A 25,373-nucleotide genomic window follows, 5' to 3' on the forward strand; every position below is an offset into this window, starting at 1 on the left:
TAAAAAACCACTGAACGACTGTTAAATCAAGTCGAATATAGTGACACCTAATCTTTTTCAGAATCCAGAACATGAGACTACTTTAGTACCAAGCTTAAAAGTACATAGTTTAGGACAGCAGATAAAAGACGACAAATTGTAAGGATTAAATGCTTCCCATCATCCTATATCTATTATTACATAGTAGTTACTCTTGAAGACCAGCAAATTTAAACCTTAATATTACTCAGTAATTGAAGTAGACACTCATCTTCAACTATTTCGGTCTACATGAAAAATAACACACACACAGAGCTAACATTAGTTGATTCTTTAATCCACTGACACGTGTTAGTACTGTAGAATCGACAAAACGAAGTAAATCAATTTTTAGGTGGCATCACGAGATACACATAATGGGATGTAGTACCATGATATCACGAAACGCTCTGGAAGACGTCAAGAAACTAAATTATGTATAAAAATACCTATTCTAGTACGTTGCGATTAATACAAAGCTGAGAAGAGAGGTAAATTATCCTTAAAGATCATGCAAACAACTAGGAAAGAAATATTTGTATTGACAATTTAAATGTCAGTTAGAAAAATATAGGTATACTTCAAAAAAGAACTCCTTAAAATTATCACATTCAAAATAGTTAGGAATTCATTATGTACATTGCAAATAATAAAAAATATAAGAAAATGTGAATAATCAAGGTAGTGATTGTGAACAGTTCCATAAGCTATGACATACTGAAGAAATCAGAGACTACGTGCTATACTGAAATTCAATTTATCATCCAATTGGTTCGTTATCAACAAGTGAGCTAGATTCTTCTGAATCTGGACTACGGCTATTTATAGATGAACGAGAATAATTTAATTGAGAAAGTGTTTGATTAACATCCAACGCAGCGCAATGACATTGACATCCACTGACTGGACATTCTTTCGAGTAACCATTATCTCCTAAATCAAACGAATCTCCATAAAACCAATCTGTCAAATGACTAGCATGACCACCATGTCTACAAGCTTGACACCAAACAAACCAATCAGCCATATATATGGAGTTTGGGACTGGTGAAGATTTTTCAGGTGATCTATTTTTTTTGAAAGCATACAATTTAAATAGAAACATTAATGCAAAATATTAAAAAAAAATACAATAAAATGTTACTTAAATGATGGGACGAGAAGTTGAATAATTTATGAGAGCAAAGAATGCTGTCGTAAAAATCTTTTCAATCTAAACTGGACGAGTGTAGATAAATTAAGATACTTTTTGGGATCCAGGGGACTCACAGACAATCTCAATGTCAAACAGCATGTGCGAAATCACAAATGAGGCATTGCTGAAGGAAGTCAACTGAGGACCTGGTCAAAGCCTCAATATAAGTCTACGTCTAGGTCAGAAGGCTAATCATATATATAGTCATCCTTTATATATCGCACAATTCGGTTTGACAGTTGAACCTTAATATTCGTTTGTACAGTGAATTTGAAAGTATATATGGTAACTAAATCGAACAGTAGAACACAACATTACCATTATAATTCAGAATAATCATTACTGCCACAAAAATTCTAGTTACTGTATGAAAAAAAAGAGAAGATTTTAAGAAATACATGTTTTCTTGGGGTGCCACTCCAAGAGCCTTTGAACTAAAGGTCTATATCCACAAGGCAGTGAAGCAACGTTAGGAGATTCAGTCCCATGGTAACCGGTGACCAACAATAGGTTCATACGCCATTCGTTCCATCAGGATCCTCGAACCCATGTGCACCATTGGTTTGGAATCAGGGTTTCGCAACTCCTCTAGGTTGATCCTCCATACCCACCAATCCGGTTAAAGTTCCGGACATTCGCTTTTCGTCCTCTCCATTTCGTAAATAATAGTAATGCCGCTAGAAGGCAGTGAGTAGGACTTCCCTGGCAGTGACTGTATACGCATGGCCATATGAGAGCATTTGGAGAGGAGGAATTGTCTCTCCCTACCTTCGGCCGTACCAGGGCATTTGGGGGCAGATAATTAGGCTAAATACACTAAATTTCACATTATATGAAGAATAATGTCATTTTAATCTGGATGATTTACAATAAGAGCTTTGTGTATTAAGAAAAAAGGTATGAAACAAAATTAAAGTCGAAAAAGTAATACTTACTAGTCTAAAATATGAATATTCTTCAGCAATCCTTTTCAGTGGAATTCCCTCATGTAAGTCGAGTTATAAGAAATAGGATGATCATGGTTTAGTAACTTTTTTTGTTAAAATTAAAATTTTTAATAGTTGAGATCATGAGTCAATTGAAGCTAGACCACCATGGAATACCTGAAAGCACTGGACGGCCGTTTTGTCCTACTGTGGGACTCCTCAGCAGTACGCATCTATGATCCTACCTCGCGAGATTCGACTTATCAGTCTCGCGCGCGAGCGCTTAACCTTCAGACCACTGAGCCGGCATCCAACGGTGTTAATATCTAACTTCAACCGATCCACGAAATTATTAACATTTAAGTATGTAGGTATTTTAAGACGGAAACTCATGAATCAGAAGGGAAAATTGAACTTGAGAAGAGAAAAAAGAAAGTCGTTTACTTACGAATATAGATTTTTTTGATTGTTTTTATTTATAGCATTGTCCTCTGACAGGGGTATCGATGAACTAGTGGTATTGATTTGCATAGCATTCATGAAATCAATAGATAATTTACCAGTTGATGATAATGCTGTTTGTTGAAACATTGATTCAGCCGATTTTATAGCATTGTTAACAGACGTGTATTCATTTGATGGAATCGATGTGCCTAAATGCATCAAACATATTGAACATCTAGGTAGTGGTTTACGACAATGTTGACAGATTGTCAATTTACCGCCGCCTCCATGCATTTGTAAGTTTGTTGTTGTTGTCGTTGCCGTTGGTGAACATGGTGTATCAATCATGGATGGACTGTTCATGGTATTACTAGTGTTGCTACCACCACTGCCAGCACCACTAATACAACCTGTATTGAACATGTTCAATTTGTTATTTTGAGGTTCTAAACGCCATCCACAAAAACCGCAAGCAACAAATGCCTAGTGAAAACAAAATTGAGATAGACAGAGATGATAATGTGAATATATTTCTTAGTGGTTGCAAGAAAATTAGGGGCGGTCAAGCCAGAAGGTAGCATGAGTCCGTGAGGTCAGTAATCGTTGGTTCGAGCCATGTAGGTAACTGTAGATTACCTGGTAATGATCCACACGATTATCGAGGCTAATGGTTAGAAATTTTGAGTGATATAGCTCAGAATTGTCCACAATGTTGCAGGTGTACTCATTCGTTGTCTTCCCTAAGGTCCTGAATTCACTAACCATCTCATTTTTACTTTTTATTCCACGAGTCAATATTTTCTTAAATCATACCTCGTACACTCTATCTTTCTTAATACCAATATTACAAATCTGGTATCTCACTGTTTTGGTGTGGTGTAGTAGCTTGAATTGAAACACATATGTGACAGGTTCTAAGACGCATATGACTGACTGACTTAGTAGTCGATGATTCCTATTAGTCAGGTTACGCAGTTCATTTGAATTTTACCTGTTTTGAGTGCTATTATAAGCAACACCATAATTATGAACCTTTACTGTAATTAAGTAACAAGATAATCAGATTAGAAGCTAATTAAAAACTATTCATAATTAAACTGTTAGAAAATGTACACTTCATCAATAAAAGTCAAACAACAGCCCGTATAAGTTGTTTACGAAATTGAGAGGACGAAAAGCGAATGTCCGGAACTTTAACCGGATTGGTGGGTATGGAGGATCAACCTAGAGGAGTTGCGAAACCCTGATTCCAAACCAATGGTGCACATGGGTTCGAGGATCCTGATGGAACGAATGGCGTATGAACCTATTGTTGGTCACCGGTTACCATGGGACTGAATCTCCTAACGTTGCTTCACTGCCTTGTGGATATAGACCTTTAGTTCAAAGGCTCTGGGAGTGGCGCCCCAAGAAAACCACACTTTTTGATTAAGTTACAAGGATGATAATTTTGTGAGGACGAACAGAAAGTGAGTTTCTTTTTTCCAGGTTTTTGTGTAGCAAGAGTTCAGAGCAGTGAGTTTTTGCTCCTTTGAATAGTCTCTACGCAACTACATTTACATACTGACAATTTGTAAACTAAGTTTTTAAATTCGTTTAATTTGTTCTTCTGACTAATATATACAATAAAGGTATTTTCTTTTCTCACTCGTACTTTCTAGTAAACTCGGTGCCTTTGAAGATGTTGTTAATTACCTTGTACGTATTTCGAGTTGGTATCTGTCCAGGATAACAAATTTCTCACTTACGTAACATATCCGAATCTTTAGAACTGTAGCCTTCACTCTTTCTATAACAGCTTTAGTGCTTAGTTTAAATATAAATAATCTCAATAGACTTCATTTTGTCAGATTGTAAATTTGTCTATTAAATTAGTAAGGGACGAGTTTAGTGCAAATATCGTATAAATTACTTATTTCTTTCAAACGTAACTCAGAGAACCGATGATTGACCTTATCCCGTTTATAAATTACAAAATGAAAACATATCCTTTAATGAACAGTGCCAATTGTCAAGAAACCTAGATTGAGCAGGGAATCTTGCCGACTATACCCAACCATCTAATATTAAAATATAGTGCATAAAATTTCGAATTACTTAAAATAATGAAGACAACAACACTGCAATATGGTCAACAGAATATGATCATCGTTAAGAAGGATCAAATAAACATTATATGGTTTACTATACCACTCAATGATCAGTCTATTGTGAATTATAGAACAAGCTAATCCAAGATATAAGATAGTTTGTTACTTTCATAACAACGTGATAAAAAAAGTGCAACCATTTTGTTTAATCAGTGTTCTTGGGGTTTATTTAGAATTTGTTAAACTTAAGTGTTTACCTCTAACACGTTTGACCAGGTTTATGTTTATCTACTTAAACTTCATTCACAGTTTCGAAATTCACAGTTTCGAAACTAAAATATTGTAGGTTTTATTAGCAGTTGGATAAGAAGAAATGCTATATATATATATATATATATATATGCCCCCAAATGCCCTGGTACGGTCGAGAGTGGGAAAAGTCAGCTCTCCCTCACGAAATGCTCTTACATGGCCACGCGTATATAGCCTCTTCCAGGGAAGTCCCAATCACTGCCTTCTCATGACATTACTGTTGTTTACGAAATTGAAAGGACGAAAAGCGAATGTCCGGAGCTTTAACCGGGTTGGTGGACACGGAAAGTCCACCTAGGGGAGTTGGAAAACCCTCATTCCAAACCGATGGTATCCTGATGGAACAAATGGCGAATGAATCAATTGTTGGTCACCGGCTACCATGGGACTGCATCTCCTTACGATGCTCCACTGCCTTGTGGATCAGATCTTTCGGTCAAAGGCTCCGGGTGTGGTCGCCTAGGAAAACCACCTGCTTTAATTTGGGCACCTGGGCAGTATTACAGCCCTCACACAAATCAAATGAGATTTGTGTGGCGCATATATATCTGGTGCCCTTTTGTACCAATATTAAATTAAACATTATATATATATATATATATATCAATGCAAAGACAATTATCAAAAGCATAAAATGAGCAGATGAACTATGAAACGTACTTGATTAGCGCCAGCGATGAATCCGAAATTTCGAACTTTACTACCATATGATGAAGAATTGGTGTTGCTTGTAGAAACAGTAGTAACAGTACTATTAGTAGTAGTAATAGTATTAGTACTACTGGTACCAGAAATAGTACTAGTAGTAGGTATATCCGCTTCAACACTCTTTGATGATGTTAACAATGAACTAGACATTTGGGTCCGAGAAGTGCTGGGAGGATATAAATAATCGGATAGGAGACGTGATTTATAAGTGATATCAAAGTCAGCTCGATAAAACCACATTTGCCACTGATCTAATAGGTCACGGTAGCTAAGGTGAGAAAATCATGAAAAATAATCAGATAAGTAGAAATATATTGAGTAACTAACAAAAAATCACTGTACGCAAATAAAAAGGTATGAGACAATTAGTTAATAGTTAAGCTTTGTAGGTTGTATTTATCACAGATTGATTTGAGATGGGTTACCAATGAAGAGAAGGGGGAGCACTGTACAGCTGATTCATGCCAACATGGGACTTTCCGGCAGTGAGCGCTCACAGCGAACACTGAAACAGAACAACCGTTGGCAAGTGTTTCACTCCCAATATAGCTAAACTCCATTATTTACGATTTCTCACTGGAATTTCAGAAACATCTTGAATTAAGTTCATAGTAAGCTAACTACTATGGTTCATTTGGATTAGTAGGTCTTTTTTTATTTTACAGGTTGATTTCATTTAAGCTTTGATTAAAAATTATAGGATGGTAACAAATAAGTATTTAGAATAAAATGAATGATTTCACATTTTATAAGAACTTTTGTCTACATTAGAGCGAATAGTTTCACAGTATTTGGGCGCCAAGCTGATGTAAGACATTAAGGAAATATTTCCTTTGAAAAAGCTTGGACCAGATCACCAGGCGAAACGTTGGGTTTACTTTAAATTCATTCGCTAAGATTTTACAAATATATTCTTCCTATTTAATGATTTCACATTTTATTCATATGATCTTGTTTGATTGACTAAAGGAAAAAATAGAAAACCATTTGGCGATAAATACTCGTCTTAACGACGATGGTTATTGTTAACACCCCAAGTTGGCTTTTAATTGCAACACAATCATAGAGAGAGAGCGAGAACAGTAAACATAAACAGTTCAACTAATTTAGAACCATAATAACTGCTATAAAACATTTCTAATCAATAAATAATAGTTGATGTCATCTAAAGTGACAACTGTGTTATAAACTCCTGACTGATTTTCTGATGCTGTCATGATGCAAGTAATATATAGAATGAAAACACAGTGAGAATAAGGAATAGTCAATGGACACTGAAGACAAAATATACTTTCCGTACAAGATTATACTTATCACAACTTGATCGTATTTACATTAATTAAAATAGAATAATAAATAATTTAAATTTCATAGTGAAAATGCGGAAAACAAAATTTTAGCATCAGCTGTTGGTCGATGAATATACTGAGGAATATATATGTATAAGACTTCATTCATTTACTAACATTATTTAGTGTAACATTTGAAGTAGAAAAAAAAGACTACTGTAGTCTTGTATCTCTTAATTAATTAATTTAAACATATAAATATTGGTACAAAGGGGAACCAGATACATATGCGCCATACAAATCTCATTTGATTTGTGTGAGGGCTGTGATACTGCCCAGGTGCCCAAACCGAAGCAGGTGGTTTTCTTAGAGGGCCACACCCGGAACCTTTGACCTAAAGGTCTAATCCACAAGGTAGTGGAACATCGTAAGGAGATGCAGTCTCATGGTAGTCGGTGACCAACGATTGATTCTTTCGCCATTTGTTCCCTCAGGATACTGGAGCCCATGTGCACCATTGGTTTGGAATCGGGGTTTTCCAACTCCCCTATCTCATAATATGATGTCTTGGTTGTTTAAATAAATACTGTTACAATTTATTTGTAAGATATTGATTGAATTAATTTTGTTTTAAGAAGATGAGAGGTAATATGAAAAAAAACAGAATTTATTTATTTCTTTGAACACATAAATATTGGTAAAAGAAGGCACCAAATATATATGCGCCACATTTCGTCGTTCGATTTATGTGAGGACTGAAACATTGCCCGCGTGCTTAAACCGAAGTAGGTGGTTTTCTTGGGAGGATACACCCCGTGCCTTCGACCTAAAGGTCCGACCCACAAGACAGTGAAGCAACGTTAGGAGATTCAGTCCCATGGTAGCCGGTGACCAACAATAGGTTCATACGCCATTCGTTCCATCAGGACCCTCGGACCCATATGCACCAGTGGTTTGGAATCGGGGTTTTGCAACTCTTATGCTGGCTGGAACAATCGTTCCTCAAGGTCCTACCATGCCAGACAGGTCAGTTGAAGAGCGGTAAGACTAAAAGCAGCAATCCCATGGTCCGAAGGCGAAGTCGTACTGCCGACTGTACAGAGGTGTGACAGCAGTAAGGTGTTTCCTCCAGACAACCAGCATGACAGCGATGCTGCCTTCTCACAAGGAGGGGTGGGGTTAGAAAAGGTCGACCCTAAAAATGCACACCTCGCCTTATCCCACGGATTTCCATCTCCGGCGGTAAGGTCCTTTGAAGAACGGAGCTAACACGTCAAAAATCCCCCACAAAAAGGCCGTGCGTGACCGGCCTCAAGCAGTTGTCCCTTGGGCACTGTGGTCACGCTCACAGGTCGTTAAGACCAACACTAATCCAACTTCTTTTTCAGGTCCCTCAAGAAATACCCTTCCACGGTGTGGGCAGCCGGGAAGTGATATTAGCCCTCATACCCGTAACTGCACACGAGACCAAGTTGGTCACTTTCAAATCCCTCCTACACCTCCTAATAACTCTCTTATCTCCACGACTAACCCTTCCCACGTCCTTTTATCACCTCGCGCCGCTAGGGCAAACGATTCAACTACACGGAACGTTACTCCTGGTCGCCTGAAACCACGCTCTAAACTACATGTAGGAACTTTTAATGTCCGAACATTGTGCCAAATAGGACAACAGGCTTCCTTAGCTAGGACTTTAGAATCTTACACCATTGATGTGTGTTGCGTTGGAGAGGGAGAGCGGTCCCTTCCCACGGCTGGCCGTACCAGGGCATTAGGTGATGAGACCTATTAAAAGTGTATTCCAGTTACTTCAAAACAAAACTGAAATTTGTGAAAAGTTGTAAAATAACTTGTTCACAGTAATAATCTACGAAAATTGAAATCAAAACAAAACATTTTTTATGGTTTAAATTCTAAACAAGTAGTAACGTTGAAAACGAACGATCATTACTATTACAAATATTATATAGAATAGATGAAAATTGGCTAGCAGCGGAATCTAGAGTGCACATTTCGTACCATTTAGAACTCGTCAGCTGGATGTATTTGCATCCCAGAGTTGATGTTCATTTTGGGATAATCCAAATCACTACAAATTAAATTATTATTATTACAGAATGACACAAAACCATTGAGTGAGTAGCAAACAGTGTTATTCATATTTTTCTCAGCGTTTCTCATAACACGACACTTACCATTGAACCCAATTAGCTATTTTAAGTCCACCAAGTTTAATAACCATAGGTTGTTGAACACCAATACTTGAGCCAGACAAATAACCACGGCCTACATATCCTCCTCCTACAGGTGTAGATAATTTCTTATCAACAGTTGATGACCGTGCACCATTTAACACAATTTGTAAATGACGTGAATTATTCAGATTATTATTATCGTTCGTATCAGTTCGTTTGTCGTTGTTTACCATTGAATAGTTATCATTTAACGATAACTGACAAGCGTGTAAACCAACAATTGCGGCTGATTGAACATCACCAGTTGTGTCAACATAGTTTTGTATTAGGTTAATAAAATCATTTGAACAAAGACCAGTTAGTAGAATCGACTCTAACTGTCCACGTTGAACCATAGAATTACAAGTTGAACGTAAGAAGACAAGAAGCTAGGTGTGTTCATGTTCATGAATGAAAGATTAAAAGTAGAAAGTGATATCAATAAATTGGAGCGAAAAGTGAAAAGCATGATAATTTTTATATGTAAAAGCTTTATCACAATCAGGTCAAAATATGTTCAACTTTTTGACTTGAGGCAAACATAGATATAAGACGTATTCATGGCTTAAAAGTGTAGCGATCAATGTCATATACACCAAGTCCTTCTTAATGTGGACCAAATTCTATCGACCAAGTTACGGCCTGGCCACTAATCAAGGTGACTTGACATCGGATGTTATAAACTGAGATGATAAGTAGTCTGGTTGGAAGTAGATAATTATATACTCTCGACCTACGTTTCGTACCATTTGGCACTCGTCAGAAAGGTATACTTGTGATTTTTTAGGAACTAATTATCCCAGATGGATTCGATACCCTTTCACTCAGTTTCACAGTCAGAAACGTTTTCGCTAAGCTATTCATGCGGCGACTAACCTCCTGTAGGACTGAGATGTATTTACAATTAGTTTATCACTAAGTAGTGACCAATGTTAAGTATGCCAAGTTACCATTTAGTGTTAATCGAATTCTATTGATATAAAGAACTAAAAGATGATTATTCGAAAAATGTATACATAAGGGGTTTCTTACTTATACGGCTTATTTAATCAACAGTGAAAATAAATAAATGCTATCCTAACTGCATGTTAAAGCTTTTGATGAATCGACAGGTAAGCTATGATAGGAAATTTGCAAATTATGTTGTTAATCAACATTAACCTAGCGATGGAACAATAATTAAGGTATTGGACAGATATAAAATATGGAATAACGAAGAGCGGAGTCAGCTTAAGCGAAGGCTAATAAGAAGCCTACTCAATGATCGTGAACAGTGGTGGGTAGCGAAAGCAAGAGAGATGGAAAAGGCAGCGGCAATAGGTAACAGCAGACAGCTATTCAGACTTATTAAAGAAACCGGTATTAGGAACCCAACTATTAGTGAAACTATCTCAGACAAAGATGGGTATATCATTCATTCTCAATCCAGGAGATTGAATCGATGGGCAGAACACTTTAGAGATCAGTTCAACTGGCCTTCAGCCACACTTCAGTTACCCACGATCCCCAGTCGTCCTGAATGGCAAATTGAGGTAAGTCCTCCAACTCTCTACGAGGTTGAAAAAGCTGTAGGAAATCTAAAGCGAGGGAGAGCTGCAGGCCCTGACAGGTTTACCCCTGAGATTTTTAAGGATGGTGGTCCAGTACTAGCAACGAGATTGACTGAGGTCTTAAATAGAATCTGGGAACTGGACGTAATTCCATCTGACTGGTCCCAATCACTGACCGCGCCAGTCTATAAAAAAGGACAAAAGTCTTCCTGTGACAATCACAGAGGAATCAGTTTGACTAATATAGTGTCTAAAATATTAGCTTCAATAATACTAAGGCGCCTAACCAAAGCTCGCGAAGAGCAGACTAGAGAAAACCAGGCTGGTTTTCGACCTGGACGTGGTTGCATAGACCAGATATTCACTCTACGTCAGGTCCTAGAACATAGACATACATTCAGACGTCCCACAATAGTAGTATTTCTTGACCTTAAGGCGGCATTTGACTCCGTTGATCGTGAGGTTCTATGGCAGTGTTTGTCAGTGAAAGGAGTACCAAAGAAGTACATTAACCTCATAAAGGCTCTCTACTCGAACACAACTGGTCGAGTTAGAGCCTATGGCGAACTGTCATCAGAATTGGTTACCTCAATTGGTGTTCGTCAGGGCTGTCCACTCTCCCCATTCTTGTTTAACTTTGTCGTTGACATACTTTTAGAGATATCACTTTCATTATCTCAATCTCCTGGAGTTGAACTTTTACCGGGAGATTCACTTGTTGACTTAGAATACGCCGACGACATAGTTTTATTCAGTGAAGACGCTGACAAAATGCAGAGTCTTCTGACCACCATAAGCAACAATGCAGGCATGTTCGGGATGCGATTCTCTCCCTCAAAGTGCAAAATGTTACTTCAGGATTGGGTTGCATCGACACCTGAACTAATGATAGGGAGTGAAGTAGTTGAGCGTGTTGACAGCTTCACTTATCTTGGGAGTCTCATCAGCCCTTGTGGTCTGGTGTGTGACGAAATCTCAGCACGGATACAGAAGGCTCGTCTAGCTTTCGCCAACTTGCGTCATTTATGGCGTAGGCGAGATGTCCGTCTAGCAACAAAAGGACGGGTTTACTATGCAGCATTTCGGTCCGTCCTACTTTATGGCAGCGAAACATGGCCGATAAGAGTAGAGGATATTCGTAGGCTACTAGTATTCGATCATAGGTGTCTTCGAAGCATTGCTCGTATATCCTGGGACCACCGGGTAAGTAATGCAGATGTTAGGAAACGGGTACTAGGTAAGGATGGCAAATCGATTGATGAAGTGGTGAAACTTCATCAGTTGAGATGGCTGGGACACGTGTTACGTATGCCCAACCACCGACTGCCCCGACGTGCAATGCTTTATGGTGTAGGAGTAGGTTGGAAGAAAGCTAGGGGCGGCCAGACCAAAACGTGGCACAAATCCATGAAGTCACTGACAATTTGACTGAGCCATGTTGGTAGGTGTAGACTACCTGGTTGGGATTCGCGAGATGATAGCAACCGATGGTTAGAGACCTTGAATGACATGGCTCAAAATCGTTTGCAATGGCGAAGGTGCATCCACTCTTTGTGTTCTACCAAATTCTAATCTTCTGAATTCTTCATGTCCGTATCCTTTTTCCCTTTCCAAATTTATTTCACTGGATTATACTCCTTCAATAACATCTTCAATCCCTTATCTTTCACATAATGCTTATACTCTTACTACTTCTACCAATATGGGATTTGAATTGACAACTTCATCTCTGTGCTAATGTGGTATGGCAACTCGAACTGATGTACGTACGTACGAAGTTCTACGTTGTAACTGACTGACTGACTGATGGAATAACCAGTCAATCACAAAAAAACATATAGGCTGCCTCATATGTGCATTAGTTCAAGTTCAGTCCAACATTCAACGGCTTCTTAGACATGTTTCTTCGACAGCCTACATATATTCTCCAACTTGCACCTACAACAGTAGACAAAGTGCATCGAGATAGGCGATGTTTGGATACACGCAATACCTATTTCAATCACTTTAGTTAATTAATATTTACTGCTTTATTCATCGACTTGCCATCTCTATCTAGTTCTCTTTATCTAATCTACTTACTCCGTGGGCCAAACAGATTCGAACAATGCTTCGTTGACACATAAAACCAAATACCAATGACCGTCAAATATTCTGTATTTTTACAGGCAAATAGTGAAACACGGCAAATTACTGTACGATATACACACTCCTCCGTTACCAGGTAGATGAGCATGTCACCTACTGACGACAATTAAGTCAGCTTTTTTAGTCCAAGAAAAAATTTCTTAAAACACCAACCAGCCAAGGCTGATGAAACATTCAAGGTAAGTGAAGCGATTGATGTGCATAAGCATTTCACTCCCTAGCATTAGTTTAGGCGTTGACACAAACCAGTCCTGAAGCAACATTTTATATTTACAGAGATAACTTTGAGATATTCTTTTAGTGAACACAAAGAAAACAGTAACATTCATTATGGAGATTGTACTTACATCATCATCGTTTAGATATAAACAGGCACATGCGACTCGGTCAATAAGACATAAGGCATCGTCATTCTATCGAGAAACAAAAAAAATCAAAAAGTTGATTTTGATTCGTACTTAACACGCATCATATATTGATGACAGACGTATGCGATACATACAGAATGATAGGTCATTTAAATTGGTAAATATTTACACGACGGTTCATAGACATGATAATCAATCATTCGTAAATATTATCAATAAAAATTAAACTACTGGTTGTATTTTCTGTTACAAACATAGTAACAGTATTAGTTAAATATCACAAACACAAATCAGTGCATGATATTCTTAACTACTCATGTATTTTGGTAATATACCTAATTAGATCGTCAAGCTTCATTTGTATTGATTGTTTGGATCTTCCCATTGATGTTTAGGACTGTAATTAACCAGCCTCTTTTGGCATATATGTAAAATTAAGAGGATTGACTCAATATTGCCATTAAGTCACAAGAGTTTTAGGTAGAATTGGATGATTACCCAGGATGTGCGTTCCATCCAATTTGGGACTCGTCAGTTGGATGATAAAATGCAGTCACATAGAAACTTCTCAGAGAGATTGTGTCACATTTCGGATGGATAACAACTTGGTTCGTTACTGATAAGTCTTTTAACTTAACACTCGATTTGATTTCCTAGCTGCTTCTAATAACCTCAGACCACAACTTGAACACAAGAGAAAAAGAGAGAAGTACGAAAAGGACGCTTTCCTTCAAGGTTAATTTATGAAGAGAAAAACAAGGGTATTTATAGTATTACAGACGACCTTAGGCTTCTGAAACATACTAAATATGGTAGCAGGATAGATAAAAATCTAATCAGAAACGTAACGTGTGACTCTTCAATTTCTAGGTGTTTCTAAAACGATTCTATTCAACGCTGATTGAGTAAAATGGTTCCCAGTGTTTTCTAGGCCTCTATGAAAGTCCCCAACAGTTGCCAAATTTGGTTTATTTCCACAAGCGTAAAGAAGATAGAGGTCATTTATAAACCTATAAATTAATCCTGAGGTAAAGCTTGATCCCCACATTGCGCCTTTTCTATACTGTATTGTTCAAGCGCAGGAGTAGTCAGGGAATATAAAAAGCGGCCAGCAAGTCAATAGCAAGAGTTCGGATAGAAGACATATCCAGAAAGAACAGTTCTAGTAATATAGTGAGGATGTCTGACAAGTATTACCCTATTCATATAAACGAGAGTTCAAGACATAAAATAATAATGGTAATAATAGTAGCTAATGGTTCTTATCGTTCATGACATAAATTATAAGATAGTAAGCGTAATACGGCAAAATATCTACGATTTTGTGTTATACATATGAAATACAATTGTATCTGGAGGCTGTAACTGTCTATTACCTGATCTCGTACTCTGGAATGACAGAACGTCATAAAAACGAAATCAAAGGTATAACATCATTAGGTTACAGATGTCCCTCTAAAAACACAGACCAGACACTAGAACTACAGACTACAAAAAAATGATGACCACAAAGAATGGCGAAAGAAATGTCCCAAAAGAAAAACATACCAATATTGATTGAAAATCACCACCTTGTCGACTTAAGAATACAAACATAACACGTAGGTAAGGGTTTTGCAAGTGTTTTATTAAATTGGCACATGTAGTTCGCCATAATTCATTTCTTGTATCAGTGTAACCAGCTAAAGCCAATGCGACTAGGTCAATATCAGCATCTTTATTATTGGTCGGCCGACAAAAAAAAGAAGTTAGCACATATTATTGTACGAGCAAGGCAAAACAAGGACTAAAGTGAACAGACTATCATCATAGAGATATGTTAAGTTATAGTGAAAAAATCTGTTCCAAGTGTATTTATAGTAGATGAATCCTATTTCGGACACATCGGTTGAATATACCAACACAATACTGTGTTGATATATACATTGAGACTTGAACCTAGTCTCTTTTACTTTCACAGCCCAAAGCGTTATCCACTGAGCTAGTGAATCAAGATAGCCACTAAGACTGATCAAAACTCAATCTTGAAGATCAAAGAGACAACTCAAACCCTTACTAACTATGATGCAATCATTTGTAAACTTTCTTTAAGTTATTTGTATACATGGAAGACTTGTATGGTAGTCACCATATTCCGCAAACATAAAAGAAAACCAAGTCCAGTTAGACCGCATGATAAAACTTAAGACTTTCTCAAGTAGCTATTTTTTGTATAAAGAAACTATATTGGCGACTGATATGCTCATTTCAGTGCAGTCATTAGTACAAAATCAATCTTTCTAACACTATCCATACTCTTGAATCCACATTGTAGAGAAACAAGTACTCTATTGACTGTGAACCATACCGTTCCCTTAAGTTCCACTTTCAATACTAGTTAATAAGCTGTGAATAACCAGTATCGCTCTCAGACGACTTTTAACTATGGTCAATACCTTCACAAGTACTTTCGAACAAAACTTTCTTACATGATTGAGGAGTGTTTCTAGAAAAGCCATTTTGCGGTTTGTTAAACGGACAAATATCACCCTATGTGTTAAGTCAATAACTAAACAAATTTGAATTTAGTTGTTTGTATTTCTCTGAATACCAAAATTCAGTGACATTGTTAAGTTTTAAGACAAACTACAGTTATTTCTAATGACGAAAGATTACGATTCTTCTAATACGAACTCGATAGGCAGTGCGACTGGTTCACAACAACTAAACAATAATCCTAAACCCAATCGGAGACAAGAAAGAGTTAGGACAGGAAAATTGCTATTCAAGAATTCAAACTTGTAATGGAACAACTCTGTATATATAACAATCAACAATGATTTTGGGACACAACAATATTAGCGAACTAGTGATGAGAATAACCAGTCAAGTAGCATCGAAAGTCATTGAGGAAATTATTTATTTATTATTTATTTATTTAAACACATAAATATTGGTACAAGGAAGCACCAGATAAATATGCGCCGCACAAATCTCATTCGATTTGCTTGAGGGCTGTGATACTGCCCAGGTGCCCAAATTAAAGCAGGTGGTTTTCCTAGGCGACCACACCCGGAGCCTTTGACCGAAAGATCTGATCCACAAGGCAGTGGAGCATCGTGAGGAGATGCAGTCCCATGGTAGCCGGTGATCAACGATTGATTCGTACGCCATTTGTTCCCTCAGGATACTGGAGCCCATGTGCACCATTGGTTTGGAATCAGGGTTTTCCAACTCCCCTAGGTGAACTCGCCTTGTCCACCAACCCGGTTAAAGCGCCAGACATTCGCTTTTCGTCCTCTCAATTTCGTAAACAACACCGGTGCCACGAGAAGGCAGTGAGTAGGACTTCCCTGGTAGAGGCTATATATTCACTGGCCATGTGAGAGCATTTCGAGAGGGAGAGCGGACTCTCCCTACTCTCGGCCGTACCAAGGCATTTGGGGGCCATTGAGGAAATATGAATTGGAAAAATGTTGTTGCGATTATCTTTTTTCCAAAAAACTAACAATTCTTAACAAGAAGAAACCAGACAATCTGAAGTCTGTTTGGCGTTCATACATGTCATTGTCATTTCTTAATTTGGAAGCGTACTTTATTTAGGCGATTCAGTCAGTCAGTCAGCTACAACGTAGGACCAGGCACATATATGCATCGGTCCAAGTTGCCATACCTCGTTAGCACAACAAGATCAACACCGGATTCATAGAACTAGTTAATTTAGTGGTAGTAGTATATAAAGAAAGGTTGTATATAAGGATATAGTATAGGAAGGAAGAACGTTACGAAGCAATTTTAATCTTAAGGTTTAAGGGAAGATAAAGAGTGTATACACCTACGCCATTGTGATCGATTCTGAGCCATGTCACACAGAGTCTCCAACCATTGGTTACGATAGTCACACGGACCCCAACCAGGTAGTCTGCATCTGAAATGGCTTAGACTAGAAGTTAGTGACTTCAAGTACTGATACCACGTTTTGGTTTGGCCGCCCCTAACTTAGGCGATCCAATATACGAGAAATGTAGTTTAGAATTTGAGCGTTCGCGAGTGAGACTGAAGGTCCTGGGTCCTATTCTTGGATGTGGGATCGTGGATTCGCACTCTTTAGAAGTCTCATACTAGAACGGAACGGTCATCTAGTGCTTCCAGATTTCCAATGGTTATCTAATCTTAATCGGTTCATGATTTCAACAAAACATGATAAATGTGTTTGTTATTATTGAAGCCAAGATATTTTTCATTAATATTACCCGGTGTAACATGTTATCTAATTATCATTTTAGATTCTGTCAAAAAAGAATTTATTGAAATTCAGGTTCATGAAAATCTTCGTGGCGGTGTACAATATTACTGGAGTGAATTTGTAAATATCCTTCGTACGTACACACACACAGTACCTGTTTAGATTCGATCTTTTAATTTGAGGAGAAAGTTAGTGCGTTGAAGTTGTAGAATGCAAAACTGTCAATCAAGCGAAATTTATTTCGTATGATACATTTAAAAGAAAACAAAAAACGATGATCCTCTACAGCAGTTTATTATCCAAAAGAAACTCAACTATGAACTATTGAAATACCTACAGAGTATTAACAGTCACAAAGGTTTATGATAATGTTTAAACTAACGAAATAGTTTATATGTTATAAACTAAAATAGCAGGTTGAAATTTACCTGATGAAGCTCGATTTAGAAAACTTAACGCCCAATCAAATTTCAAATTAATTAAAGCCATTGCAGCTGCTCGTTCATATTGTCCTTCAGAGCATAAACTGAAAGTAAAAAACGATTGTGAAAATCAAAGCGAAAAACAAATTAATCACCAACAAAAAAATATGCAACAATATGATTACGAATTGTCTGAAGCAATGAAACTCTGCTGAAATAAAAAAATACTCATAAACTATACAAGTAGAATATTTGTAAAACTTTGTATTTTTCCGATGTTTATGGGGAAATAAAAAAGCTCTATGCATAACTTTTGACTATCTGAATTTAGTGGTGTTCGAAGCGAACTGTACTGGATTCGAGTCTGAGTGTGAGCATACACACTGAGTTGCATATAAATTCAGCTAAAGATCCCCCCAGATAGGAAAAAACGCCCGTCCTGGGTCAGAATATTGTTAAATGTAAACGTTTAATGGAAATTTTCATGGTTTATAACACGGGCTGACCTTAGTTAGACAACCAATGAACACCAGAACCCAGTGTTTATCCACGACCTTATCGGAGATCGAACCCAGGTCTTTAGGTATTGCAGAGATGGCATGGCTTTTAGACCACTGAACTGTCGTCTGATGACCTATATGTCTAACTTATAGTAGAGTATTTATTAAAATATGAATATTTTAAAATACCGAAAAACGCGAAATTCTAGACATTGACTAATCAGGTTATTGAAACTTAGGTAAATTCAAGATTGATACCTCATGTTGATTCATCTCATTCTGATCTCTTTAATTATAAAGAATACATTCATCAACTAAGTGATGATAGATAAACGCACTAAAAATTATGAGATGCTGAAATTTTATTTCACTATAACTGGAAAGTTAGTTATGAACTAAGTTAAGATTCTGAAACACACTTTTCGACAGTGAACATTAGAGCAGATTTATTCGAAATAAGCTATTTAACTTGCTTACGCGCTTTTAGACTGATAAATATGAAGTAATTAATTACATTAAATTCATTTAGTATTGTTTGTTTGAATCTTCCCATCGATGTGTTAGGACTGCAACTGGTCAGTCTCTAATTGGCATATGTGCATACTGTGCGTATTGCCTCGACATAGCCTTAATTCACAAACATGGTAAGCAAAGATGGATAGTGGCTAGCAGTGGAATCCAGGAGGCGCGTTTCGGCCTATTTCTGACTCGTCAGCTGGACGTACCTGCATCTCAGAGTTAATGTTCACTCTGGGACTCGAACCCAGTACCTTTCGCTTCAAACGCCATCGCGTTATCTACTCAGCTACTGAGTCCTGATAGCCACTTGCTTGGGCGATGGGATGAAGTTTAAATTAATTTAGTATTGTTTGTTTGATTTACATTTATTCGAAAATAAATCGTTGGGAGACTAACCTTTCGAATACAGGACGCTGAACAACGTCTGTATCATCAAGTGGCCACATACAAAAACGTAAAACACGTGATCTATAAAAAAGAAGATCGAATAGGAATTTCAAGAATACGCAAACTGAAAGAAAGAGTATTAAGAGACAAAAAGATTGATGTCTATTAGAAACAACTTTTACATTGAAATGATAAAAACGCAAAGGATATATTACGTAACCCAATTGAATCTCGGACAAATAAATTCAATGAAGAACGTCGTGCGTACGTGGTACAAATCTGCGCTTATCATGAAATGAGATAGTTTTGTCAGTTTAAACATATAACTTCAATCTGTAGGTTGCGCACTTGAGTCTAGGCAGTCAGCATCAACGTGAGACCTAGAACAACTGTGCATCGGTACAAGTTGTATTGTGTATATATTTATATAAACAAACAATGTATTTGTAATATTCCAGTGAGTAGAAAAATTAGATTTCCTGACGTTTCGTGACTCAGTGTAAGCCACTTCTTTGATTAATGTTGATTAGGTTATTTATTCTCTGAAGAAGTGGCTAACACTGAGTCACAAAACGTCAGAAAACTTAATTTTTCTACTAATTGGGATATTACAAATATATTATTTATTTATAACAATCTATCCAATGCTCAATTTATTCAAAATTATCAAGTCAAACCATGGTAATGATAAGTATATTGATGTTTCGAAATCTGATGAAGAGTACGTATTTGATCTACATATAGATGTCCATATCTGAAATCAGTCAGACTTTCATGCGTTTGGTTATTATGAGTTCCAACCAATCATCAGGTGACTATGGATAGTGGTATTTTAGACATTACTAGTTAGATTAGTTTTTATGTACTTGTCACGAGAGAGTGTTCGTTCTTTTTATAAACTGACACAATTAGTGAGTGACTAGTTTTACGAGATTACATCCACCTACCAGACCTCAATCAGTCTAACTATTAAAACTTGACTGCTGTCCTTAAAGATCTCTGGAAACAACTTATTAAGAACATCTGCTTGCCCTGGCTTCAAGCTATAATATCTTCAACCAGACTGAACATCTGGGTCACGATTTTCATTTCTTATTCAGACTGTTCGTGGGAAAATAAAGAGTAGATATGGGGATGGAAAAATTGAAGCTTTCATTGTCTCAGTTACCTTATTCGAAGGTAAATTTTGTTTCCTCTTCTTTCAGATATAGGTTTTCCGAACACTTGACTTCTTAACATGTCTTTTCAGTCAGTCTAAAACGCTGACTGGTTATAAAACCCACTATCACTTACTTAAGTTGATCATATTACTGGGGTATACAAATAGTAATAGTTCAGAACAGGGTAAACAAATCTGTGCTTAATTTATACAGAAAGTAAGACTGAGTGCATGGTATCAAGTTTATTGAATTGATAAGAATCATTGATTAAGCACTTGTAATGGCATATCCTACAGCTAATCCCAACGATGCAGTTATACCCAATTTAATTTTTTCTCCTGAATCGTAAAAAAATGTGTTTAGTTAACTTGACTCTTTTAATTACGTTTTACTGAGCTATGAATGACACTATTCCACTTCTCTTAATGTCCTCCGTCTACGGTGTCATGAATTTTTATCACATGATTCAGTACAATTTTGAAGTTGCATGCTTTTGTAGTTATATACTAATAACTGTTTGGTTTGACTATTACTTCTGAGTTTCCGAATATGACCAACACCACGAAACACTCATACGGAATCATTTAGTTATTAACAATGTCGAAACTGACATAAATATCCATCGGTCCCAAGTTATCAAGATTTGAGTAAAAAATAATGAGAAATAAACAAGATGAAAATCGAAAGAATATCACTTGAACAGTGTGAATGACAGTAAAAACTGGACAAAAAGTATATCGTTCAAAAAGAACAATATGTGACTTCTCAGTCGTAAGAATCAACGACACCAACAGCGACTGAACCCAGAATCTTCAGGGTTTCGCAGCGGGCACCTAACCTTTATATCACTTTCTCGAGATCCAACGATTTACAAGTCTAGCTTCAATCAATTTGCGATATTGAACAACTATCTTCCTTTGTCTTCAGTGAGTAACCGATCATTGGTGACTAGTTTCGAGCGGAAATTCCCGGACTCGTAATGAGAAGCTGCAACTTGTACAGTTCAACCGTGTCGAAAATGAGGCAGTAACCCACTGAAAACAATGAAAGATGGTTATAAAACATCGCGAATTGATTAAAATTAGATATGTAAACCACTGAATGCTTGCTAAGTAGTCTAGAAGTTAAGTGCTCACTATGAGATCTGCGGGCTTGACTCGCAAAAAGATCGTGTATATGCAACTACGAGGAATCCTATACCAGGATGATACATTTACCTAATGTTTCTTTGTTTTTAATGTTGGTCATATCAATGATATTCAACAATCTCAATGAAACTCTCATACTAACGAACATAAAAATTACAACAAAATGTTTCCATAAATCAACTCAATTTACTAAAGTCATTAAGAGACTAGTTTTAAGAAGGAAAGCACAAAAACACATGTGTATTTTTATCCATAATACCGTTCGGGACTCCGATATCGCGAAAAAGGTAATTTCACATCTATTCCCTGCCATTCAACATTCATTAAAACTTCACTAGTTAATTTAGTACCAGATGATGATGAATTGTCGCATAAAAGTGAAATCACACCTGAACCTCTGAAAGGTACACGACGTTTTGAAGGAATACTATCAGTACCATTTCTCTGATTTGATGTATAGTTTGACTGTGATGAATCTACATCCACTGGAATAAAAAAACAACAACAGAAGCCAAAAATTTTATGGAAACTGTTTTTTGAAACAGTACTAATACGTTAAGCTTAGTAGTGAACTGATACTAACTAACTTATAAACCAGATGGTATACAACTGACAATTATCACAAAGAAACATAACACTAATAATGTATTGAATAGTTTGTGTTGTTCCTGTTATTAACTTATTTACTAGGTGCGGATTCATGTACATAACTTTGGATCACACATCAAGTATGAAGTTTATTCGGTTTCCTAAATCAAAATAAGTGGAGTGCCGTCCAGACTTATTACTAAGTGGAATAAAGCCGAATATGTTAGCTAATCAGTCATTCCACTGATAATTAGAAGAAACGTTTCCTTAGTAAATGAAAAAACGAAAGTAAAGCGTACGATCCAGTACTCTGTAGAAATGAACATAGGCAACGTACACTAACATAAAAAATATTTGAAACCAGATTGACATAAGACATCTTTGAAAGTTTTATTTCAATTCTTAAACCAGATTCTTCGTACACCGAAAGTTTTAACCAAGAATACACGAAGTCTAAGTATCTCAGAATCTTTTGTAACTAGCTTGATTACTAATGCGTTTTTGTAGAAAAACTGAATTGAGAAATACGAACAAAACGAGAACGAGCGGGATCGTGGATGCGAACTGCTGAGGAGTTCCACAATAGGACGAAACGGCCGTCCAGTGCTTCCAGGTTTTCCATAGTGGTCTAGCTTCAATTGACTCATGATTTCAACTATATATAAAAACGAGAACTTCTTGAAGAAAGCAATGTATCCATTTAATTTGGAAAATATAGATTCAAATCGGCTTTAATTTAGACTTGATCAATCACATCGTTCCAGCATTGTAATAAAAATAACGGACAATATCTAACTAAAATTAACAAGTCAATCCATAAATTTGATTTGCAACTTCCACTAAACATGAAATATATGACGAAGCGAAGGAAATAACTTACAATGACGTCGAATCAACGGATCATCCATATAATCATTAATGTCTAGAAAAAAATAAACAGAAAGTAGAAAAGTCTCTGAGAGAAACATATTGAACGACAAATAATGCAAACAAACACTTCAATATCGTATAGATCTGACCAGATTTACAATCATATATATATATATTAATATGAGAGTTCACTTTAACCCCAAACTTTCTATTTATGTTCTATTATCCAATACATTAAGTTGTACCATATTGACTTATTCATAGTAGACAGATATGGATATTTCCCGATACTTGAGATAAAAAAATTTCAGGAGAACAAAAACTCAATATACACAACTCATTCACAAAATAGATAGAAACATGATCGAAAGTGCGAGATATAACACACTTATCGAACACTGAAAAAGTTGTCAGTCAGTCAGTCAGCTACAACGTAGGACCAGGCACATATATGCATCGGTCCAAGTTGCCATACCTCGTTAGCACAACAAGATCAACACCGGATTCATAGAACTAGTTAATTTAGTGGTAGTAGTATATAAAGAAAGGTTGTATATAAGGATATAGTATAGGAAGGAAGAGAGATATGAAGCAATTTTAGTCTCAAGGTTTAAGGGAAGATAAAGAGTGTATACACCTACGCCATTGTGATCGATTCTGAGCCATGTCACACAGAGTCTCCAACCATTGGTTACGATAGTCACACGGACCCCAACCAGGTAGTCTGCATCTGCCAACATGGCTCAGGCTGTCAATAATCTCAGCCCATAGGATTGTTAATTTTATTGATAAAGACGGTATTTATTACTAAAAGTTAGGGTTACGAGATATAGGTTAACAATAAACTGACTAAACATATATCCTTATTTAAACCCCCGAAACCTTAAGGATTAAGGACCGTAGACAACTCAGAAAAGTCATGTATGGTCATGTATAAGCAAACTGAACATTATAAATTCTTTCATATTGTATCATAAAATCATTCATTTATATTTGCTGTTTCTGACTGGCTGAATAGAACTGAGAATGTCTTAATGTCGTTTTAAGGGTCACTTATAAGTTCGTTGGCATTCGATAATAAACTAAACTAAGCTTACATTTTATCCATGTCCACATTGTTCGAAGTTGTACATCGTCTTTGACAATTTCAACATAAGTGGCACCCGTAATCTGTAGAATAGCATGGGTAAAAGAAATTATTATTGCATAGAGTTGAGATAGTGAAAACATTACTTTTACTCTATCTATTGAACCTGCGGTAATAAGCTAAAATCTAGTAAGAAATATGTTTCAACTTGGGATTGAGGAGATACAATGAATAATCTTCAATTATAACTGACTAGTGAATAATGGAATGTCAGTTATTTTTAGATGACATCTGTATATGAAGTTCAACGTTAAATATCTTGACCGTAGTCGTTACTCTAACATGGCTACAGGATACGTATATTATGACAATCCCATTGAGCTATAACGGCTAGAACACTAGTTTCTTTGTGTACTACCATGCCGATCAAGTCGGTTGAAAAGCGGTGAGACCAATAGCGATGAACTTATGGTTCGAGGGCAAAGTTGTATTGCCTACTGCATTGATGTATGACGATAGTACATTTTTCCATCAGACAACTAACATCTTCGCCGATGCGGCCTTCTTACAACAGAAGGAGTATTAAGAAGTCGGCCTTGAAAATAGTACACTTCACCCTACCTCATTGATTTCCGTCAGACGCTGTCAAGCCTTAAAATTACGCAGCTCATATATTTAAAAAAGACTGAACCAAAGCCCGTCTGTGTCTGGTCAAAAGTAGTTGCTCCTTGGGCTCCATAATTACAATCTTGAGATGAATACATACCAACCATAACCCAGTATCCTTTTCAAGTACTTTATGAAGGAGTATCCTTCCACGGTATAAGGAAGCAAGGAGTGAAAACCCTCGTTATACAACAAGCAGCACTGGAGATCACCTAGTTCACAACGAAATCCCATATTTATTACTTAATATTTCTTGCATTTGCACCATTAATATACAATTTTTATCCTTAAACTCTCTTATAAATCCCAACAGTACTAAGGATTTAAGTTCATGAATTTCAAAACAATGAGTTCAATAAGTACATAAAAGAAAATGGTATCATTTAAACACATACTATGGTGAAAAAAAATTAAACAACACTCACATCAAGTCCATAACCTAGTTCAGCACGTTTTCGCATAACGACTGCAACATCCAATTCCATGCAACGCTTTAATTGAACAAGAAGCTCTGTTTGT

At 36.7% G+C, this 25,373-nt stretch overlaps 1 protein-coding gene and 1 non-coding gene across 2 annotated transcripts in view; both read right to left on the minus strand.

The window, feature by feature from the left end:
* Positions 1-778: 778 nt before the first annotated feature.
* The window catches only part of Smp_172540 (hypothetical protein), a gene marked incomplete at both ends in the record, with an annotated part of 36,698 nt that continues 12,103 nt past the window's right edge, over positions 779-25,373 (minus strand). Inside the window, 12 exons of the mRNA XM_018796501.1 lie at positions 779-1,085; positions 2,588-3,066; positions 5,811-5,961; positions 9,178-9,605; positions 13,262-13,327; positions 14,831-14,997; positions 17,936-18,033; positions 19,345-19,416; positions 21,903-22,128; positions 23,112-23,153; positions 24,199-24,271; positions 25,280-25,365. Coding sequence (XP_018651636.1) covers positions 779-1,085; positions 2,588-3,066; positions 5,811-5,961; positions 9,178-9,605; positions 13,262-13,327; positions 14,831-14,997; positions 17,936-18,033; positions 19,345-19,416; positions 21,903-22,128; positions 23,112-23,153; positions 24,199-24,271; positions 25,280-25,365 — 2,195 coding nt within the window. The remainder of the gene's footprint in view (positions 1,086-2,587; positions 3,067-5,810; positions 5,962-9,177; positions 9,606-13,261; positions 13,328-14,830; positions 14,998-17,935; positions 18,034-19,344; positions 19,417-21,902; positions 22,129-23,111; positions 23,154-24,198; positions 24,272-25,279; positions 25,366-25,373) is intronic.
* On the minus strand, positions 19,175-19,241 carry Smp_tRNA_00111_Gln_TTG.1.1. Its single transcript has one exon. It is a non-coding gene (tRNA).

This window comes from Schistosoma mansoni, chromosome 4 (assembly GCF_000237925.1).
Source record: "Schistosoma mansoni strain Puerto Rico chromosome 4, complete genome".
Classification (NCBI taxonomy): Eukaryota; Metazoa; Platyhelminthes; class Trematoda; order Strigeidida; family Schistosomatidae; genus Schistosoma; species Schistosoma mansoni.